This window comes from Callorhinus ursinus, unplaced genomic scaffold (assembly GCF_003265705.2).
Source record: "Callorhinus ursinus isolate GAN/ISIS: 27379988/994484 unplaced genomic scaffold, GSC_fseal_2.0 scaffold2, whole genome shotgun sequence".
NCBI classification, from domain to species: Eukaryota; Metazoa; Chordata; class Mammalia; order Carnivora; family Otariidae; genus Callorhinus; species Callorhinus ursinus.
The window spans coordinates 59,332,328-59,349,056 of record NW_027397064.1 but is presented as its reverse complement, the minus strand read 5'-3'; the positions used below and the strand labels follow the sequence as shown (position 1 = coordinate 59,349,056).

The following is a 16,729-nucleotide window of genomic DNA, read 5'->3' as shown; positions in this document are numbered from 1 at the left end:
CCTTACATCAAATGCAAACGAAACAGCTGGGCGGACACCACTCCTTTCCGGACCACCCCTCACCACCGGTTCGAGTCCCTGTAGAGGATATCTATTTTCCAACCCTATTGTCTACAGCATCTCCTCCCCACCACCCCGGGAGTAATAAAAGATAAAAAGAATAGTGAAAAACAAACAAAAATAGGGATTCCAAATGTTCTAAAGAGCCAAAAGACAAGCACAACCACCCTCACTACAAATTCTTACCGAGAAGGAAAGGACGAAATACTCTATTTCCCCAGCCCCCACTCCAACAAGGGGAAAACACCGCAGTTACAGCCGGGAGGGAGGCGGGCAGGGTCTGTGGGGCCGGTTGGCCGAGAGCTGGCGACTGAAGCCGACTAAAGGCAGGCCTAAGGGGGGGGGGGGGGGAACAGAACGGCGGGCGCTGTCCGTGGTCCTGAAACAGCCCTGTCTCCCAACTCAGTGGCTGTAATTCCCAGGCCCTTAGCTCCTTAACATCTCGCTGAGTCCAAGAGACTAGGTTGGAATGGGAGATAATTGGAAATTAAACCAAAACCGTAAGTCCCCAAGTCTGTTACTTTCCCTGGGTAACTGGAATGTCAACGCCATGAGTGCAGAGATAATGTAAGTTGCTGGAAAGTGTAAAACTCCCTGAGAACAGTGCCTGTCGCAGAGTAAGTGATTAATAAATATTCGTTTAATTACCTAATTTTTTTAATATTTAGTTAAACATTTTTAAATTAAGAACGAGACTTCATTCCCTCCCCCTCCATAAAGGAGAAAGGGAGGGATGCCCTCGCAGTTGGACGGACTCAACTTTAATTTGTGATACCTGCTTTTTGTAGATTTCTTTTGCCAACAGGATCATTTTCTTGGCTAAAACGTTAGGGGTGAACATTTTGGTCACTGGGGTCAGAAGAGGGAGTGGCTGGAAATTTCTCAGTCTCAAGCCGCAGGTGAAAGTAAACGAATCTTCCTTTCCGGGGAATCTCGGGTCTTGGGAGAGGGTTGAGGAGCCAGGGCGAGCGGGCATCTTTCTGGGACAACGGACCCTGAGGGGCATCGGGATTTGTTGCCTCCTCCCGCCAGTCTCCTTGCTCCTTGCGTCTTCCATGATTTAGCACGGGCACTGGGCTCTCTGATTGGTGCAACCATCTCATTTAGGGAGGCCTGAGGAGGGGGCGTGGGTGGAATTCCGAGCCTCATTTCGGAGTCAACCGCAAATTTCAAGCATAGCGGTGCAAGGTTTTGAAGGGATCTTTCCTTCGCTGAGGAAAGGTGGGCACGCCCACCTTGCCCAGCCTGGAGCTCCTGCGCCCAGAGCTGCGGTGACTGCCCTCCCGCCGCCTTTCAGGATGCTTTTGTGTCCTTAAAAAGTGCCCGAGCTTTTATTGTGGGTTAGAGAGAGGACAACAGTATTTTCTTCAGTATCAAGGGCAACGCGGTTATTTCAAACCTCAGAGCGCTATCCCTCTTACTAATGGGACTGTATCTTCTTAGGGCGGAATCTTCGATCTTATTAGGGAATTTTCGGTTATTAGTAAGATTTTCTGTCGTGGTGAAAGGAGGTAAGACGTTCAGAGAGAAGGTATGGGCTTCGGTTGGACCAGCAAGGCCGCAGACGTGTCCATAAATAACCTCTGCCTGCTGCACAGCAACAGGGGGAAAAATCACTGCGAAACGAGTAAAGGAATCACTGGTTACACGGTATCAGCCAGCCACACACAAAGATCAACTTTTTTTTTTTGCCCTAAAGAAAAAGACACTGAGGTAGACGAAGGTGGAGAACATACATTAGCGACGAGGCTGCCTGAGAGATGGCTTGAAGAGGCGGGAGAGTAATAGAGCCCAGACAGCCCTTCCAGGTGTTAGTTAGCTCCCGCGGGGAGAGAAGACCCCGCCCGCACAGGGCCTCGCGGTCTCTGGGCGCCTGGCGCCCCCTGGTGGAAAATTTTCGGCGAACGCCTTCTTATTGTGAGGGGCTTTTCCGAACGCGGTAATTCATTAAATATGCTTAAATAATGCAAAGTGAGAATCCTTAAAAAGCGCAAAATCATGGCGGGGGGAGAGGAGAGTGGGCAGAGCAGGGAGGGACGGTCCGCTGCCCACCCCCACCCCGCCCCCTGGGGCCACCTCGGTGCTTGGGTTTCCATTTGTGTGAAGCCGCGTTCGTGCGTGTTATCACCCTTCAGACGCGATCAGTCAGGAAGACTTCTTTCCCCATCACAAAGAGGACCAAAACTAGCAGGGAGTGTACAGTGGGTGGGAAACGGGACCTTTTCTCTGCGGGTGGCAGTGGGTACCGGTACTCAGGTAAAGTACTTTGGGGAGGTTCTGAGCTGGATGAAGAAACTGAAGTGAAAGAGACGGGGTCTCCTCCGGGGTCTGAGTGTTCCCCTCCAATCTCTGCCTCATTTGCTTTTACAACAGTCCTGGCTCAGGAGAGAGCCAGCGAGGACACAACGCCTGAGCTCGCTTTTACTAAGGTAAGAGTCGCGGGGTCGTAGATCTGGGGCAACCGCGAGGAAAGAAATTGAGGCAAAGCCACTGTTCTAGTCTTCCCGGAAATATGGGAGGGGAAGGGAAAGGGGGAGAGGGATGAAGAAGAAGCACTCAACGAGGCAGAACTCTTCATAGGAATTATCTTTTCCCTCTTCTTACCCGACACCCTCTTTCAAAAAATAGAGCATGTTGAGTACGTTCCGGATTACTCATAGGGCCTTTTTTTTTTTTTTTCCGAGCCCCAAACCGTGATCTGGATTTATAATCGCCCTTTAGAGCTCCAGAGGCGATCAGGCACCTGCAACGGAGCCCCACCGCTCTGCCGACGAGCTGCCCCCGCGAGCAGCGGCCTCGTGATTCCCCCGCGGAGCCGTCCCCGCCTCCCCACTCCGCCCCCGCCTCCCCCGAAGCCTACCAGCTGCCTCTCCGGACCGCTCTCTTCTTCTCCTGGCGCTCGCGTGCGGGACGGTGCTGGCGGGAGCCCGGCGGCAGCTGGAGGTGACGCCGGGAAGATTACGCCTGTGGCAGGGCCGGGGCCCAGCGGATCGCTGCGCCCTGCGCAGAGCGGCAGGAGCGCCCTGCTTGCTGTCGCCTAGCCCAGGTGGGTAAGCGCGCGGCCGCCGGGACTTCCCAGTGCCCGGCTTCAGCTGTTCAGCTGGGTCCTCTCGACCCGCGGTTTCTTGGCCAACCCCCACTCCCAGCGACAGCCATCTACCCTCCCTAGCAGAACGCGTCCCGCCTGCCCTACTCCCGGCTCTCCCTTGGTGCGCGGTGCAGCGACCCCCGACCTCGCGCTCATCCTACCCCCACCAGCGAAATTCACGCCTAGGGATGCCCAGAGGCTGACACCCGCGCTGAAGTGGAGAAAGGATTTTCCCCATCGCTTCCCGGCTGTGAGCGCCCGTCTCACCAAAGGGCTCCTGAGCCACAGCTGCCAAAGGCGCGACTCCGAGCGGTAACCTGTTACTTCCCCAGAAGCTGCGGTCTACCGTGGCTGGCGTTACCGTATGAATGCGCGCGCAGGGCTAGGTGTGGGATCCCAGGGTGCGTGTGAAGGCGGTGGCGAGCAGGTGCTACTCTGCGGGGTCTTAGACCTACCCAGATTAGCCGGCATCTCTGTCCCGGGGCCTTCGGTAGCCACCGCGCCAGCGCAGAGCTTAGTACAGGGGCGTCGCGCACTGATCCTGGTCTGCCGCCTTCCGAGCCCAGAGGGCAAGTTCGTTTCCCCAGTAATGTTCCCCTTTCTTGCCACACTCAACCTCTTCGGCTTTGTACAGCGAAAAATCCGGGGACCTCAGAGAGTTGGGTGGAGAGGGAACACAGAAACCCGGACCGAGCCTCGTCCTAGGCTTCCAGGTGGCTCAAAACGGGGTGGGAGAGGAGGGAGACAAGGTTCCGACCCGCTGCTTTCTGGCTGTCTAGAGTGCAAGGTGACTCTAGTTCTTCCCCGCCAAGTCCGAGAGAGAACGTAAAGATATGGACCCCTTTTTTCCCTCTCACCGCGTCTCACCAAAGTCCCCGGTCCTCGGAGCAGTTAGCCTCCTTCTTTCCAGGGAATTAACCAGACACAACAACGGGAACCAGACACCGAATCAGACGTGCCCGCCCCGTGCGCACTCCCCCCTGCCTGCCCGCCCTCCGGCTGCTGAGAGCCCAATGGGGCTTGTCGTGGCTCGGCTGGAAAATTCGCGCACTGAGGCTCCCTTGCCCTCCTAGCCCTATCCTCTGCACCCCTGCGCCCTGAACTGGCCTTGGGCTCCCCTAGTCTCTGCGCTGCACTCCAGGTCACCCCGCTCCGCCGCCAGACTGGAGAGCAGCTCTGGGCTACGTTGCCGGCGCCGGAGTCCCAGAGCTCGCGCGCACGTCTCCTCCTCCCCTCGGCGCACCCCGACTCAGCCTGTTAGGTGCCCTTCCTCCCGCCTCTCTGTCCCAAGCCCTGACTTCTGGGGGGAGCGTCCGCGCCCCCGGCCGCTCAGTCGCCTCCCGCGCAGGACCCCGGAAGCCCTCCCCGCACTGCTCTCGCATCTCTTTGCAGCCTGTTCCTGCGCCCGACTGGCCGAGGACCCCGGACAGCAGAGGCCCCGGGACGACCAAGCTGATGGCGTCTTCGACCCCTTCTTCGTCCGCAACCTCCTCGAATGCGGGAGCGGACCCCAATACTACCAACCTGCGCCCCACAAGTAGGTTCTGCCCCAGTTTCCTATCAAATGGACTGCGGGGAAGATGGGGGCGCTGGGACGAGAGGAGGCTGCGCTTGTGGAAAGGGAAGGGGGAGCGTGGGGACGATGGAGGCTGGAAAGAAATGGGGCCCTGACCTGGGTCTCGGCCAGAGGTCGTTTGACCGCCAGAAATGCCAGGCGATTCTGGGGCGCTGGAAAGTGGGAACCACGCAAGGTTCGAGCAGCGGCGATCATTGGGGGCTTCGTTTCGGGGGAGGGACGGGCGGCGAGAGTGTTGTTTTTGTTGTGTGTGGTTTCTTTGGCTTGGTGGGACGACGGGGGGTCGGGGCTGAGGGCGGTGTGGGGAGACCCTAGTCTCGGCGGGAATAGAGTTTTCCGTCTCCAGCTCTCCTTGAGCCGAGATCTGACCCCCTCCTCCTTTCCCCCTGCGCTGTGCTCAAAGTCTATAATCAGAGGAAATTTCGACGTTAATTGCAGCTTTTAGAAAACTCGGGGTCCCTAATTGCTCCAAATTTGCGTCGAGCTATTGACGAGTGAGGGAGAAGCCAGGGGCGAGAAAGGTGCATAAAACGACATTTCAGACAATTAATTACATCTCAGACAAAAAAACAAAAACAAAAACAAAAACAAAACACAAAAAACCAGGAGCGGGCAGCAACCTGAGTGGAGAGAGGTGGGGAGCCAGGAGGCGGCAAGAAGCTTTCTCCGGGCGCGAGGAGAGAGCACCCTTCTCTTTTCTCCAGGGCAGGAGATCTGTCAGCAATTGACAGGTCGGCAAAAGAGAAGAAAAGGGGAACCAGATAAAAGGGGGGACGTGAGCTCTCTCCTTTCCCACCTCTAGCTCAGTGTGCTCTTCAGCCCATTTCCAGAATTGGTCTTTAATTCAGATTTATTTCCTACCTTTCTGTAGAAGTCTGGCGATGGAGGAGTTGTTTTTCTTTTTTTGCAATTTGGGTTGAAATGAGTCCTCCTCCCCCAATCTATCAGCTCCAGTAGTAACAGCCCCAGATTTTCTATATAAGAGGGGTTTAGGAATGGCAGTGTGGTTAGGAGGGCTTATTGCTATGCTTTTATGGCAATTTCTATAGGCTTGAGAAAATGTCGATCGTTCCCATCAACGAAGATGGGGGATGTTATCCGGGGAGCCCCCTCTCCAATCCCTTGGCGCAGCCACTGGCTCCCGGGCCCGGAGGCCTTGTCTTAAGTCCTGAGGTTGCGTTTCAGTTCCCTTTGCAGCTCCCTCTCCCCGCCCCCCAGGCGAGCTACAATTACCCACACAACAAAGAAGGGATCGGGAGAGCCGCCAGCCCTGGTGGCACGTGAGCCGGGCACTGGCGGCCGCTGGCCGGATCAGGCCGGGAGGAACGCGAGGCCTGCCCGCCTTTGTCTGTTGCTCTGGCCTTGATGGATTTTTTTTCCAGACCTCTCCATATTTCCCGCCCCTTTTTTGCTGCCTGACAGGGCAGAGCGACCGCAGTATTCACCCACCTCAGAGTCCTGCCCCCATCCCACCCCACCCGGATTAACCTTACCTCCCGGTGGCAGCCCGCGGTGGAGCGCATACGCCCGACCTCAGGGCGGAGAACCAGTGGAGGCGCTGACCTGAGTTCGCACATGGCCTGGCGCGCCCGGAAGGCACCGAGGCAGAGGGAAGATAGTCGAGGACTCTGCCTGGGAAGAGCGTGCAGCACCTGTCCTGAGAACGCCGTCGCCCCCACCCCCACCCCCCGGGCAGCCCAGCTGAGGGTTGGGCACCCTAGGCTGCAGGCGCACGCCGGGCTCTCTACCCGCTCTCGTCCTCCCTTGCAGACACACCCTCGCCCGCCCAGCGGGCTCCGCTTCTCTCTCTCTCTCTCTCTCTCTCTCTCTCTCTCTCTCTCTCTCCAAGGTCTCCTGGGAGGTGGCCTTGCTCAATCCGCACAACCTTACTCAGCCTCTTGCTGCGGCGACACCGTCTCCCTGCCCTTTGCCACTTGGTTTTCTGAACCTTCTCTATACCAAAGGGGATCTCTCACTTCCTCTCCCCATCCCTCTGTCCCTTTATTACTGTAACCCCCAACTCTGAAAGGCAGTGCTTTGGGTCTGAACACCAGTGCCCCAGCTGAGTAACTTTGGAAAAATCGCTTAACCTCTCTGAATCTCTATTTTTTATTTGTTAAATGAATCTTAGATGAATGCTCTTCTTGTTTCATAGGGTTGTTCTGAGGATTAGAGAAGATGGTGCTTAAAGCGAAAGCACTTTTTGAGTGGAAATAGCTCTTTACCCGCCAGGTATTATTATAAGGGTTTTGCTTTCGCACCGATTTCCTGTCTGTGGCAGGAACTCCATCTGTGACACGCTGTCTCACTGACGTCGGTCTGTTTCTTCTCCCCGCTGGGGCTCTGTTGTGCCTCGGGTTTAACGGATGTCACTCTCCTTATCGCCGCCGACATTCGCGCGGAGCTGAAAGCTCGGACCAGGGTGGGGTGGGGGATGGGAGTGATTGGAAGAGCCTTGCTTTGAGAGATACGAAGGGAATTTCACGCTGGGCCCACCGCACCAGCGCGCGCGGGCTCCACAGGCACCCCCGTTCTCCTTCCTGCAAGCTGAACCCCGAGGGCAGGAGAGACCCTGAGGAGTTTGAGAACAGCCTGGTAAAGAAGGAAAACACAACGGCTCCTAGGTCGGCCATTCAGACCCGGGGAAAGGCGCCTGATTCCCTTTGCCTTCGCCTGCTCCAGACCTGAGACGTCTGAGGGAAGGGTTAATGAGGGGCAGGTTGGGAAGAGGGGATCCGCGATGAGGACCGGAGGCGCACTATTGTTTCCCGACTCTGGGTCCGACTGAAGAGCAGCCATGCGAGCCCGATCATCCAGTCAAATACTATTTTTCACCCAATTAATTCCTGAACTCTTCCGCGACCCCATTTCATGCCAGTTTATTTTAAGCTGCCACTCGGCTGGAGACCCGCCAAGAAATTATGAGACGTTTTGGTCCCAGATGCCTCTGTGTTCCCTTTCCGGGCTGCTGTGGTCGCCCTTCGAGTCTGCAGGACGGAGACCAAGGGACAGGGCCTGGCGGGTGGGTGCTGGGTAACACGTGCGGCTTAGCCCGGTCTTTTGTACGTGGTCCACTCGGATCTCGCCTCCCCCCCGCGCCGCCGTTGCTTGGAGGCCTGGCAAGCCGCATGGGTGCTCGGCCTCTCAGAGACACCATTCTATACCTGAAAGTGGGAGCAGGAAGTGAGTGTCATGGGCACTCGAAGGGCACGAGTCTGCCCTTCGGCCCACGGATCTGGCTTCTTGCTCCTTTCAGGAAGGAGTTTTTATTGAGGAGCACTGGCGAAAGACCTGCCTTCTCCTCCCCAGAATACCTTTGCCCTCGACCCGGTCCCCCACATGCCCCGAACCTCACTGATCGTACCTCTTTTGCTTTCTAGCGTATGACACCTGGTGCGGCGTGGCCCATGGATGCACCAGAAAACTGGGGCTCAAGATCTGCGGTGAGTGGAAGGGCCCGCTGGGGCTCAGCAGGGCGGCTTAGCTCTCGGGCTTTGAGGGTTTGGGAGAGTGGGGCGCAAGAGGAAGGAGATCCCGGCTCTTGGGTTTGGTTTTCTAAAGTACCTACAGCCCCGACGCCTGGCGAGAAGCCCGTCTACAAGTCTTAAACCTCCTCTGCCTTCCCTTGACCCGGCTGGGAGTACATTTTCGGCTGGAGTCCGGGACTCCCAAGAGACAGCGGGGCTTCCCGGGTCTAGGCGCGAGAGCACGAGCACAGCGCCCCCGCGCGGCAGCCCCGCTCTTCTTGCCGGCCTCAGGGCCGATCCTAAGCGTGCGGTCTACCTGCGTGGGGAAGGTCTGGTTGAAGAGGTGAACTGGTCTGGTTTTCCGGGACAGCAGGCCTAAGGCATGGTTTCCGCCTGAGGCGGAGGCTGGCACGTCGTCCCCCCCCTTCCCAATCCCCGCCAGCGTCTGTTGAAAGTGGCCTCCCCAGCTTGAGAATGTGCCCCGAGATGTCATAACGGATTCAGATTTCGTTCTTTCATTCTTTGCCTGCAGCCCTTAGTGGCCTGCCTGGGGGAGGTGCGGACGGCTTGGGCCAGAGGGTTTGCCGAGCTTGCCCTTGAAGGAGAAGGAAGGAAAAGGGGGCAGGAGGGGGCGTGGGCCGCAAGAGAGGTGTCGGGCACGATTTGCCAGAGAGGAAGACAAATAGATCTGGGAGCTGGAGAGGAGAAAGAACCGTTCTCCGGAGACGTGAGGGTCTGAAATGAAAACGCCCAAGGGACATTTTTTTTTTTTAAGGAAAAAAGGAGATTTGTTCGAAGGGACACAGCTGAGTGGCTCCGGCTGAACAATGAGGACTTGCTTTCCTTGCTACATTTCACCGTCTAAAATCTCTAGCCTTATCGGGCCAGAAAATACGGACGTCCCCGGGCAGGGGGTGGAGGGGCGGGGGAAGATTAACGAGGGGCTTATTAAAGAGCCATCAGTCAGCGGCTGCGCGCGGGAGATAGCGGCGGAGCGGGCGCGGGGCACGCCCGCCCCAGCCCCGAGCGCCCGAGCGCGAGCCGGCCACTGAGTGTTCCCTGGGCCTGCTCTTCCAGCTTCTCTGCGTCCGGGGGCCCGAGGAAGGCGGCGGCGGGTCCCGGAGAGGACAGGGGCTACTTAGCGGCTCCTGGGAACCATCCTCCCTTCCCCGCTTTGCCGCGAGACGCCCTCCCTACGCTTCTGGGGCTCTGTCCCCTCGATCCTCGGTGAGGAAGCGTTGCTCAACTCCTAGACGCGGCCATCTCCCAGGGAAAGCCCAGCCCTGCCGCGGGGCGGCCCCGGGTTTGGCCCTCTCCCCGGCCCGCGAGGCCCGCGGGGCTAGGCCCGGGCGGCGTCGGCGGGCGGGGGAGGCTGGCGGCAGCAGAGCTTTGTTCTATAAATAGCCCCCTCCCCCAGCCGCTATTCCCGGCTTAATGGCCCGTTTCGCGCCCGGTCCCTTCGGCGGCCACGGCGCTCAGCTTCTGCAGCCATCATTGTCATGCAGGCGGGCGAGCAGAACTGAGCGAGCCCAAGGCGCTGCCGCGGTCGCCGGCAGGGTGGGGGAGACTTGGGGGTGAGGGCTGCCTTCCCCGCGGTCCTGGGCCTGCCTGGCCGGCCACCTTGGTCCCTCCCGTACTCCCTGAGCCCGGCCTCGCGCCGCAGGCCGTGTCCCCTGCGGCCCCGTTCCGAGTTAGGGGAAGAAAAGATGGAACTGCCCCTTCCGGAGACACGCCCTGAGTGCCCCTAAAGGGTAAACGGGCAAGAAAGAGTTGAGCTTCGTTGGGTCCGCGAATAGGGAGGGGGCCCCCGAGTTTGCATCAACTTACTATGAGGGAGAGCTCTTGAGCATTTGGGGGCTACCATCCACGGAGAGTTTCTTCCCAGTTTCTAAACACACACACACACACCCCAACACTAATTTCAGGAATGTCTTAACCCGTTTGACAGGAGGAAAGGGCTGGTAGTCTGTTGAGCAGGAACTTGCCTTCTGCTAAAATGCAAGCTTTGGGGGCCACAGGTTAGGAGGCTTCACATTAGGCTTGATTCTGAAAGGAAACAAAACACCAGGCGAATTTATTTCCCATACCTTGTACCAACTGTGGCTTTCTGAAGTGCAGTCTTTGGTTTGGACCTGAATCCACAGCCTCCCACCCTCCACTCAGGGACACCCTAACTCCCTTCATCCCAGACATTTGTGAGCCTGGAGGATGCCTTCTCCACACTCTCCAGGGTGGTCTGACCTTTCACATTAAGACAGCAGTAGAATTAATTTTCCTCTTCCCACCTCCAAATCCATTGCCCTAGGTGACCCCCATAAACATCTTCAGTGCCTTGCCAAGATTCAACTCCCACCCCCTCTCCCACCTCCCTTCCCTGGAAGCCAGGGAAGAAAGCTGCAAAAAGGCTCTGGGTCTCACCAGTGGTACCCTTTGCTTCAGAGGCAGAATCCCCTGGGGGAAATAAACAGGTAGAAGAAACCCAGGGTTTGCCAAGAGGTAGAATGGGGGTACCTACAAGCATGGTGGCATGACTTAAATAGAAGGAGATGCAGGGGCGCTGGGTTCTACTAACTTCCCAGTGTGTCCTTGGCCCTCCATCACTTATATATGCAGAGGTCCCAAACTGGCTGCCAGCTACAGCCTATGAGCTCTTTTATTTAGCCCGTGCAGTGTGTGTGTGATTTTGTGTCAGTTGCCATACAGAAAGACTTCAAATAGTCTGTATTTCTGGCTTCTGTTGAAATAAGAAGTTGGGACGGGGGAGATCTGGCAAGGTATTTTGAGCCCACAAAAATCAGGAAAAAAGTTCCTTCCTCCAGGTGGATGTAATTCCACTCTACAGCTTGCTGAGCAAGAGCGTGGGTTGTGGGGGTGGGGGTGGGGAATGGGCTTCAGCCCTACTTGCCCCCTTGGCCCTGTGCCCTTCTGCCATGCACAGCTCATAGACTTGCTCAAACCAAGTGCGTTCTAGTTCCCTACACTCCTCCCCACTCAATGGGCCCCCTAGGCCTTTGAGTTTGGGGGCAGGAGTAGGGAACCAGCCTCAGGATCTCCCCTCCGCCCAAAGGAGGAGTCGTGACAGGGTTTGCCTCCTGTTCTCCCCTTAAAGCTAGCGACAAGCTGACCAAAGTCAAGTGCAGCTTTGGTTTGCCTCTGCTTTTCTTTTTTGCCTCTTGGGAATGTTGAGCTGGGTTACCAGTCACTCACTGCTTAAACTAGGTCCTCACAGGTGGTATGCAGAGCAAGAGAGAATACAATCTGCTTCAGTCTCAGGGACCCCTGCTTCCAGGACCCCCTTGCTAGCCAGAGAAGTTGTCAAAGCACTGACTTCAATGTCATCTACCACCTGGTCATCCTTGGAGAAGGATACATTTCTTTCCAGAGCCTCTCAGAGCCTTGAGAGACCTCGGTCATTTATCTTTTTTGAGGCTTCCAATATTTTAAAAAACAGATACCTTCCAAGAGATTGTTATTCTGATAACAATATGCATTAAGTGTTTATATTAGCAAATTAATGGATTTAAACACAATTTATAATGCAATGTAAGTGTGCTATTCAAAAGATAAATATAGGATTTATAGGAAATACTGATTCTTAGTGCACTCTAGGCAATGTGGTCCAGGGATGAGATGCAGATTTAAAGTTGTGTCATAATTGTCATCTCTCCATCCTATCAGGACACCTCTGGAACTGCCTGTGTCAGATTTGGAGATAATATCCAAAGCCTAAATCGAAGCCATAGGTCCTGCCGCTGCCCAGAGGAAAGGCATTCCTAAGGGGTTTCAAGGTAGAGCCTTAAGGCTTTCCCAAGGAGTGAGTCAGAGCCAACCAGAGGTCAGAGACCTAAAGAGTAGGAGTTCAGTGGGGAAGGGCCTCACCTCCATTAGGCCACATGGATTTGGTCTTTTCAGGCTGGCAAATTCCATAGCTCACTTTTCCAGGAGTAGGGGAGCAGTCTTGGAATTCAGGAACCAGGTGCTCCTACATGCCTCTGGCAAATGAGTGCTGGCTCCTGGCTTTGGACTCTGGGGTTTGTATGGGAAATTAAGAAAGTAGGAGGAAGGGTGAGGGAAAGGATACAACCCCACCTTTACATCCAAGCGTGGAGCTCTATTATAGTGTCTTACCCCCCTCCTGATGTCCTTTGGGGCTTTAATGATAAGTTTACAAGGTGCTGGGAACAATGAAAGGCCTGGGGCCTCTACCTTCCTATTCTTCCCTCCAGAAATAGACCCTGCTCCTGTGTGTGGGAGGATTCCAATCCCTGAAGCCTTTCTCCTGCATCCCTCCTTCCTCCACCCCTTGCCACTGAATTGCAGTCCTTGGGAAGTAAAGCCGAATACCCCAGATTAACCTGCCTCTCTTTGAACCTCCTGGGACTTTCCTCCAAGCCTGTCTTGTGATGTGCATGACTCCCCAAGGATCTTGGTATCTACAAAGACAGCTTTGGGGGCACTGAGAAGCTTAGAACTTTCTTCTTCTTTTCATTGTGTTGCATTTTGGGCTAAGATCGAGACATAATGGGAGGAGATGCTGAGGGAAGGAGTGGGTCAGCAGGTCCTGAGCCCCAGAAGGAATGGGTGTGGGTACTAAGGGAAGGAGTGTGCTCCTAGTTCACAGAGTCTCCAGGCCTTTTGCCTCAGCCTGCTTCTCTGTTTGCCACTGGTGGTGTTTGTGCTGCTCACCGCAGGTAGGAGAGATTTCTACTCCTTCTGAGGGGCAGAGGTGAGGTGCTTTGTATCCCACCGCGGGCTTGGGAGTTCAGCTCTGTGGGGTTCTGGGGCGGCTTTCTGGCTTTATTACAACATTGGTTCCCATCTGCCAAACTGTAAGTTCCCGGAGGGTAGGAGATCTGTCTCATTTATCTTTATCTGTCCTCTGTCCTGGATGTTTAGCAAAGTGCTTTTCCACAACAGGTGCTCAGTCAGTATTCACAGGAAGAAATGTCACCACACATAAGGTTTTAGGCTTCCTTGTCTCTTTCCCCAATGCCTTTATTCAAGGAGAGGGGGTGGTATGGAGGCAGCTGCACTTCAGGTTTGGGTCAGAAAAATTGCACCTCCCTTCAATCCTGTGAGCGTTGCCTGGTGCCCAAGGAAAGCACCTTCCCTGACCCCCAGTGCTGGTCCTCACCCCCTCCTTCCTCAGGCTGCACAGCCCATAAACCCAGTGCCAGCAGCATCCTCACCAACTGTGCCCTTCCCCTTAAAACCCCACCCTGGGGCTGGTTGCTGGAGTGGAAGCTGTCCAATTGACTTAATTCTGAGTTCAGAGTCATGAGTTCAGAGAGGAGAATGGGCTTTGCTTACTGTTTTCCTCTCTTGCATGACTGGGTCTGTGCCACTGATGACACTTGGCACTGCCCCTTCCCCGCCTGAAGGCCAGCAGTGCCACCGCCCTTATACATAAGATGCAGTTACTCAGCTTCTTTTCAGGAGAAGCAAGAACCCTGCTTGGACAGTGGACCTGGCCTGGCAGCTGACCCTCCGAGGCTGGGGATTTCGTGCATTCCCTCTGACCCAGCATCTTGTGCTACAGGCTTCTTGCAGAGGACCAACAGCCTGGAAGAGAAGAGCCGGCTTGTGAGCGCCTTCAAGGAGAGGCAGTCCTCCAAGAACCTGCTTTCCTGTGAAAACAGTGACAGGGATGGCCGTTTCCGGCGCACAGAGACCGACTTCTCCAACCTGTTTGCTCGAGGTAGTTCCCACCCCCCCCTACCCTCCCCACACCTCCCCCACCCCTCCCCAGCCCTGTCTAGTACTATCCAGTAGGTTTTTTGTTTAGGTTTCTTGACTTTTCCTAAAATTTTACTTCTTTGACCAAATTGATCATTACTCCTTCTGAACTGTCATGAAACTATTTTTCCAGTATTTAAATATAATATACTCTCTCCTTCCCTACGGCCTAGGACTTCATCGTTTTGGAAGCTGGATGAGGGCAGTCAGTAAAAACAGTCAACCTCAAAGACACTTGCAGGGACAAATACGGTTTCATAGACTCTCAGAATCCAAAGGAATCTTACATATAAGAAAATCCAGTGATTCCCATGATAGCATTTATCCTCCAAGGTCGGCAACAACGACAAAATCACTCTGTGGGAAGCTGTGGGAAGCTGTGTGGTTGGGCCTAATGACCAAGTACTGTCCTGAAACTCATTTTCCTTTTGGAGATCTTTCATTATTACTGCTGTTCCCACAACTCTGGTCTCAGGAGGAGCTTTCCCCATCTCTCCTGAACAGCTCGAAGGTAAACCCCCCTCTGCTGCCTTCCATTAGCTCCCCACAGGCCATAGAGGCCAGACCCAAACAGTCAGTAAGACTTCACTAAAGTTCAGAGATAATCTTGGGAATCTACACAGAGCATCATGTAAAGCCAATCTGCTCTTGAGCTATGGCTGACCACTTCAGTTGGGGCCCCCTACAGTTTTCCTCCCTGGTTAACCCAGCCTGACTCTGCCTACCACAGGCTGGAACCCAAAATAACCCCCCAGACATCCCAAAGCCCAAGCCCAAAGGATGAGGTTGAGAGGGAGAGCTGTGGGAGTTTCCTTTCCCACCTTTCTGAGCCCCATCTTCGAGCTCTTGTTTTCTAAGGACACTACAGAGGACCGCTCTCCTCTGCAAGGGGGACCTCAACCTCTACCCACAGAACCCTCACCCTCTGCCATCAACAATCAAGTGTATCATAAGGCCAACCAGAAGGCCAGTGTCTGAACCAGATATAGAGACACACACCTGGTCGCAGGGGAGCAGGGCAGAGGCCTCCTCCATCATGTTCCTGACAGGTGCCCACTCAGCCTGCAAGTGGACAACAACTGTGACCAGCTGCTCGTGGCTTCTCAAAGCTCTCGGTTTATGAGCAGCCTAACTATTGGAAAGTCTGTCAACCTTCAGAAAGTATGCAAAACCTCTGTGTGTAGGCATATGTGCATTTTTCTGGGGAGACGGTATGTCAGGTTCTCCATGTGTATACATAACCCGGAGTAAATTAGGTCTGTAAGGATATTGTGGCTGGTATTTGGGATTTTGGGGCTGAGGAAACGTAGACATGGGCCAGGCGATAACCACTTTGTTGGCTTCCCCCCACCCCCTCAGATCTGCTTCCGGCGAAGAATGGGGAGGAGCAAACTGTGCAGTTCCTGCTAGAAGTAGTGGACATACTCCTCAACTATGTCCGCAAGACATTTGATCGCTCCACCAAGGTGCTGGACTTCCATCACCCACACCAGCTGCTGGAAGGCATGGAGGGCTTCAACTTGGAGCTGTCAGACCACCCCGAGTCCCTGGAGCAGATCTTGGTTGACTGCAGAGACACCCTGAAGTATGGGGTCCGTACAGGTAAGGGCGAGAGCCAGATGGACACGCGGCAGGAACCTTGCCCTCCCTCACACCCCTGCCGGTCGAGGATGGCAAACCCATGTGGAAAGTGGTGAGGGAAGGCAGCAGTGTGTTCAGTGACCACAGAGCGGCCTTGGGCAGTGGCTGGGGGTGGAAGGCCCAGCCCGGGCCAAAGCTCATCATTTATTGTAAACATAAATTTAAAAATACCAACACACGGTGCTGTGTCAGGTTCTGTATAAAGAGTTTTCATTCTTTGGATTTATTCACAAGCTAAAAAGAGCAGAATACCTGCCTTCCACTTCTTTTCTCCCCTCCATTTCATGCGCATTTCATTCTGATAAATCCTACCCTTGCCTGTCCCTAAAACTGGGGAGACTTGGGCCCATTTCCCTCCCTTTCTGTATTAGTTTTCTAGGGCTGCCATAACAAATTACCACAGACTGGGTGACTCAAAACAACAGAAATGTATTCTCTCACAGCTCTGGAGGCTGGAAGTTTGAAATGTCGGTGTGCAGGGCCGTGCTGTCTCTGGAGACTCCTGGGGAGGATCTGTCTTTGCCTCTTCCAGCTGCTGGTGGTCGAGGGCTTTCCTTGGCTTGTAGATGCATTGCTCTAATCCCTGCCTTCACCTTCTCTTGGCCTTCTCCCTGTGAGTGCGTCCAACGTTTTCTCTTCTTATAAGGACACCAATCTTTGGATTAGGCCTACCCGAATCAGTTATGGCCTCATCCTAACTTGATGACATCGGCAAAGGTCCTCTTTCCAAGTAAGGTCACACTCACAGTAATCAGGAGTTAGGACCTGATCGTATCTTTCTGAGGGACGCAGTTCGCCCCACAACCCCTTCTGCCGGCTAGGCAGACTACACACACACTGTTTGCATCCTACTCTGGGTCACTAAATCCCGTCTCTAACAGGGGGCCCTTGAGGAAGTCCTCTTACCTCCTTTTCATGTTATAGGAACCCTCTCTGATCAGTGGTCCCGGCCAAAGGGGTTACTTCCCAGATGCCTCAGGTTCGAGGACTTTTTGGGTCTCCATCTGGCTGTTTCTAAGCCTAGGAGTAAAGCAGTGGTTTCTTCTCACTGCTTCTTCCCCCACAGCAGCCTGGCTTTCCTGAGCTCTTGGGCACACACTGCTGCAGGAATTGGCAATCCATGGCGTAGTTGCCACCACGGGGGAGCCCCTGAGAGCCCCT

The 16,729-nt window shown here is 54.9% G+C and overlaps 1 protein-coding gene across 3 annotated transcripts in view; it reads left to right on the top strand.

Moving 5' to 3' along the window:
- Window positions 1-2,213: 2,213 nt before the first annotated feature.
- The window catches only part of GAD1 (glutamate decarboxylase 1), a 43,419-nt gene continuing 28,903 nt past the window's right edge, over window positions 2,214-16,729 (top strand). Inside the window, exons 1-7 of one of the 3 annotated variants that reach the window (XM_073882706.1) lie at window positions 2,214-2,489; window positions 2,782-3,106; window positions 3,233-3,460; window positions 4,541-4,685; window positions 8,105-8,167; window positions 13,731-13,889; window positions 15,287-15,529. In XM_073882706.1, coding sequence (XP_073738807.1) covers window positions 4,604-4,685; window positions 8,105-8,167; window positions 13,731-13,889; window positions 15,287-15,529 — 547 coding nt within the window. In that variant the 5' untranslated portion in view covers window positions 2,214-2,489; window positions 2,782-3,106; window positions 3,233-3,460; window positions 4,541-4,603. Of the gene's footprint in view, window positions 2,490-2,780; window positions 3,107-3,232; window positions 3,461-4,540; window positions 4,686-8,104; window positions 8,168-13,730; window positions 13,890-15,286; window positions 15,530-16,729 lie in introns of those variants that run through there. The other 2 variants (XM_073882699.1, XM_025852713.2) reach the window with 2 other exon arrangements.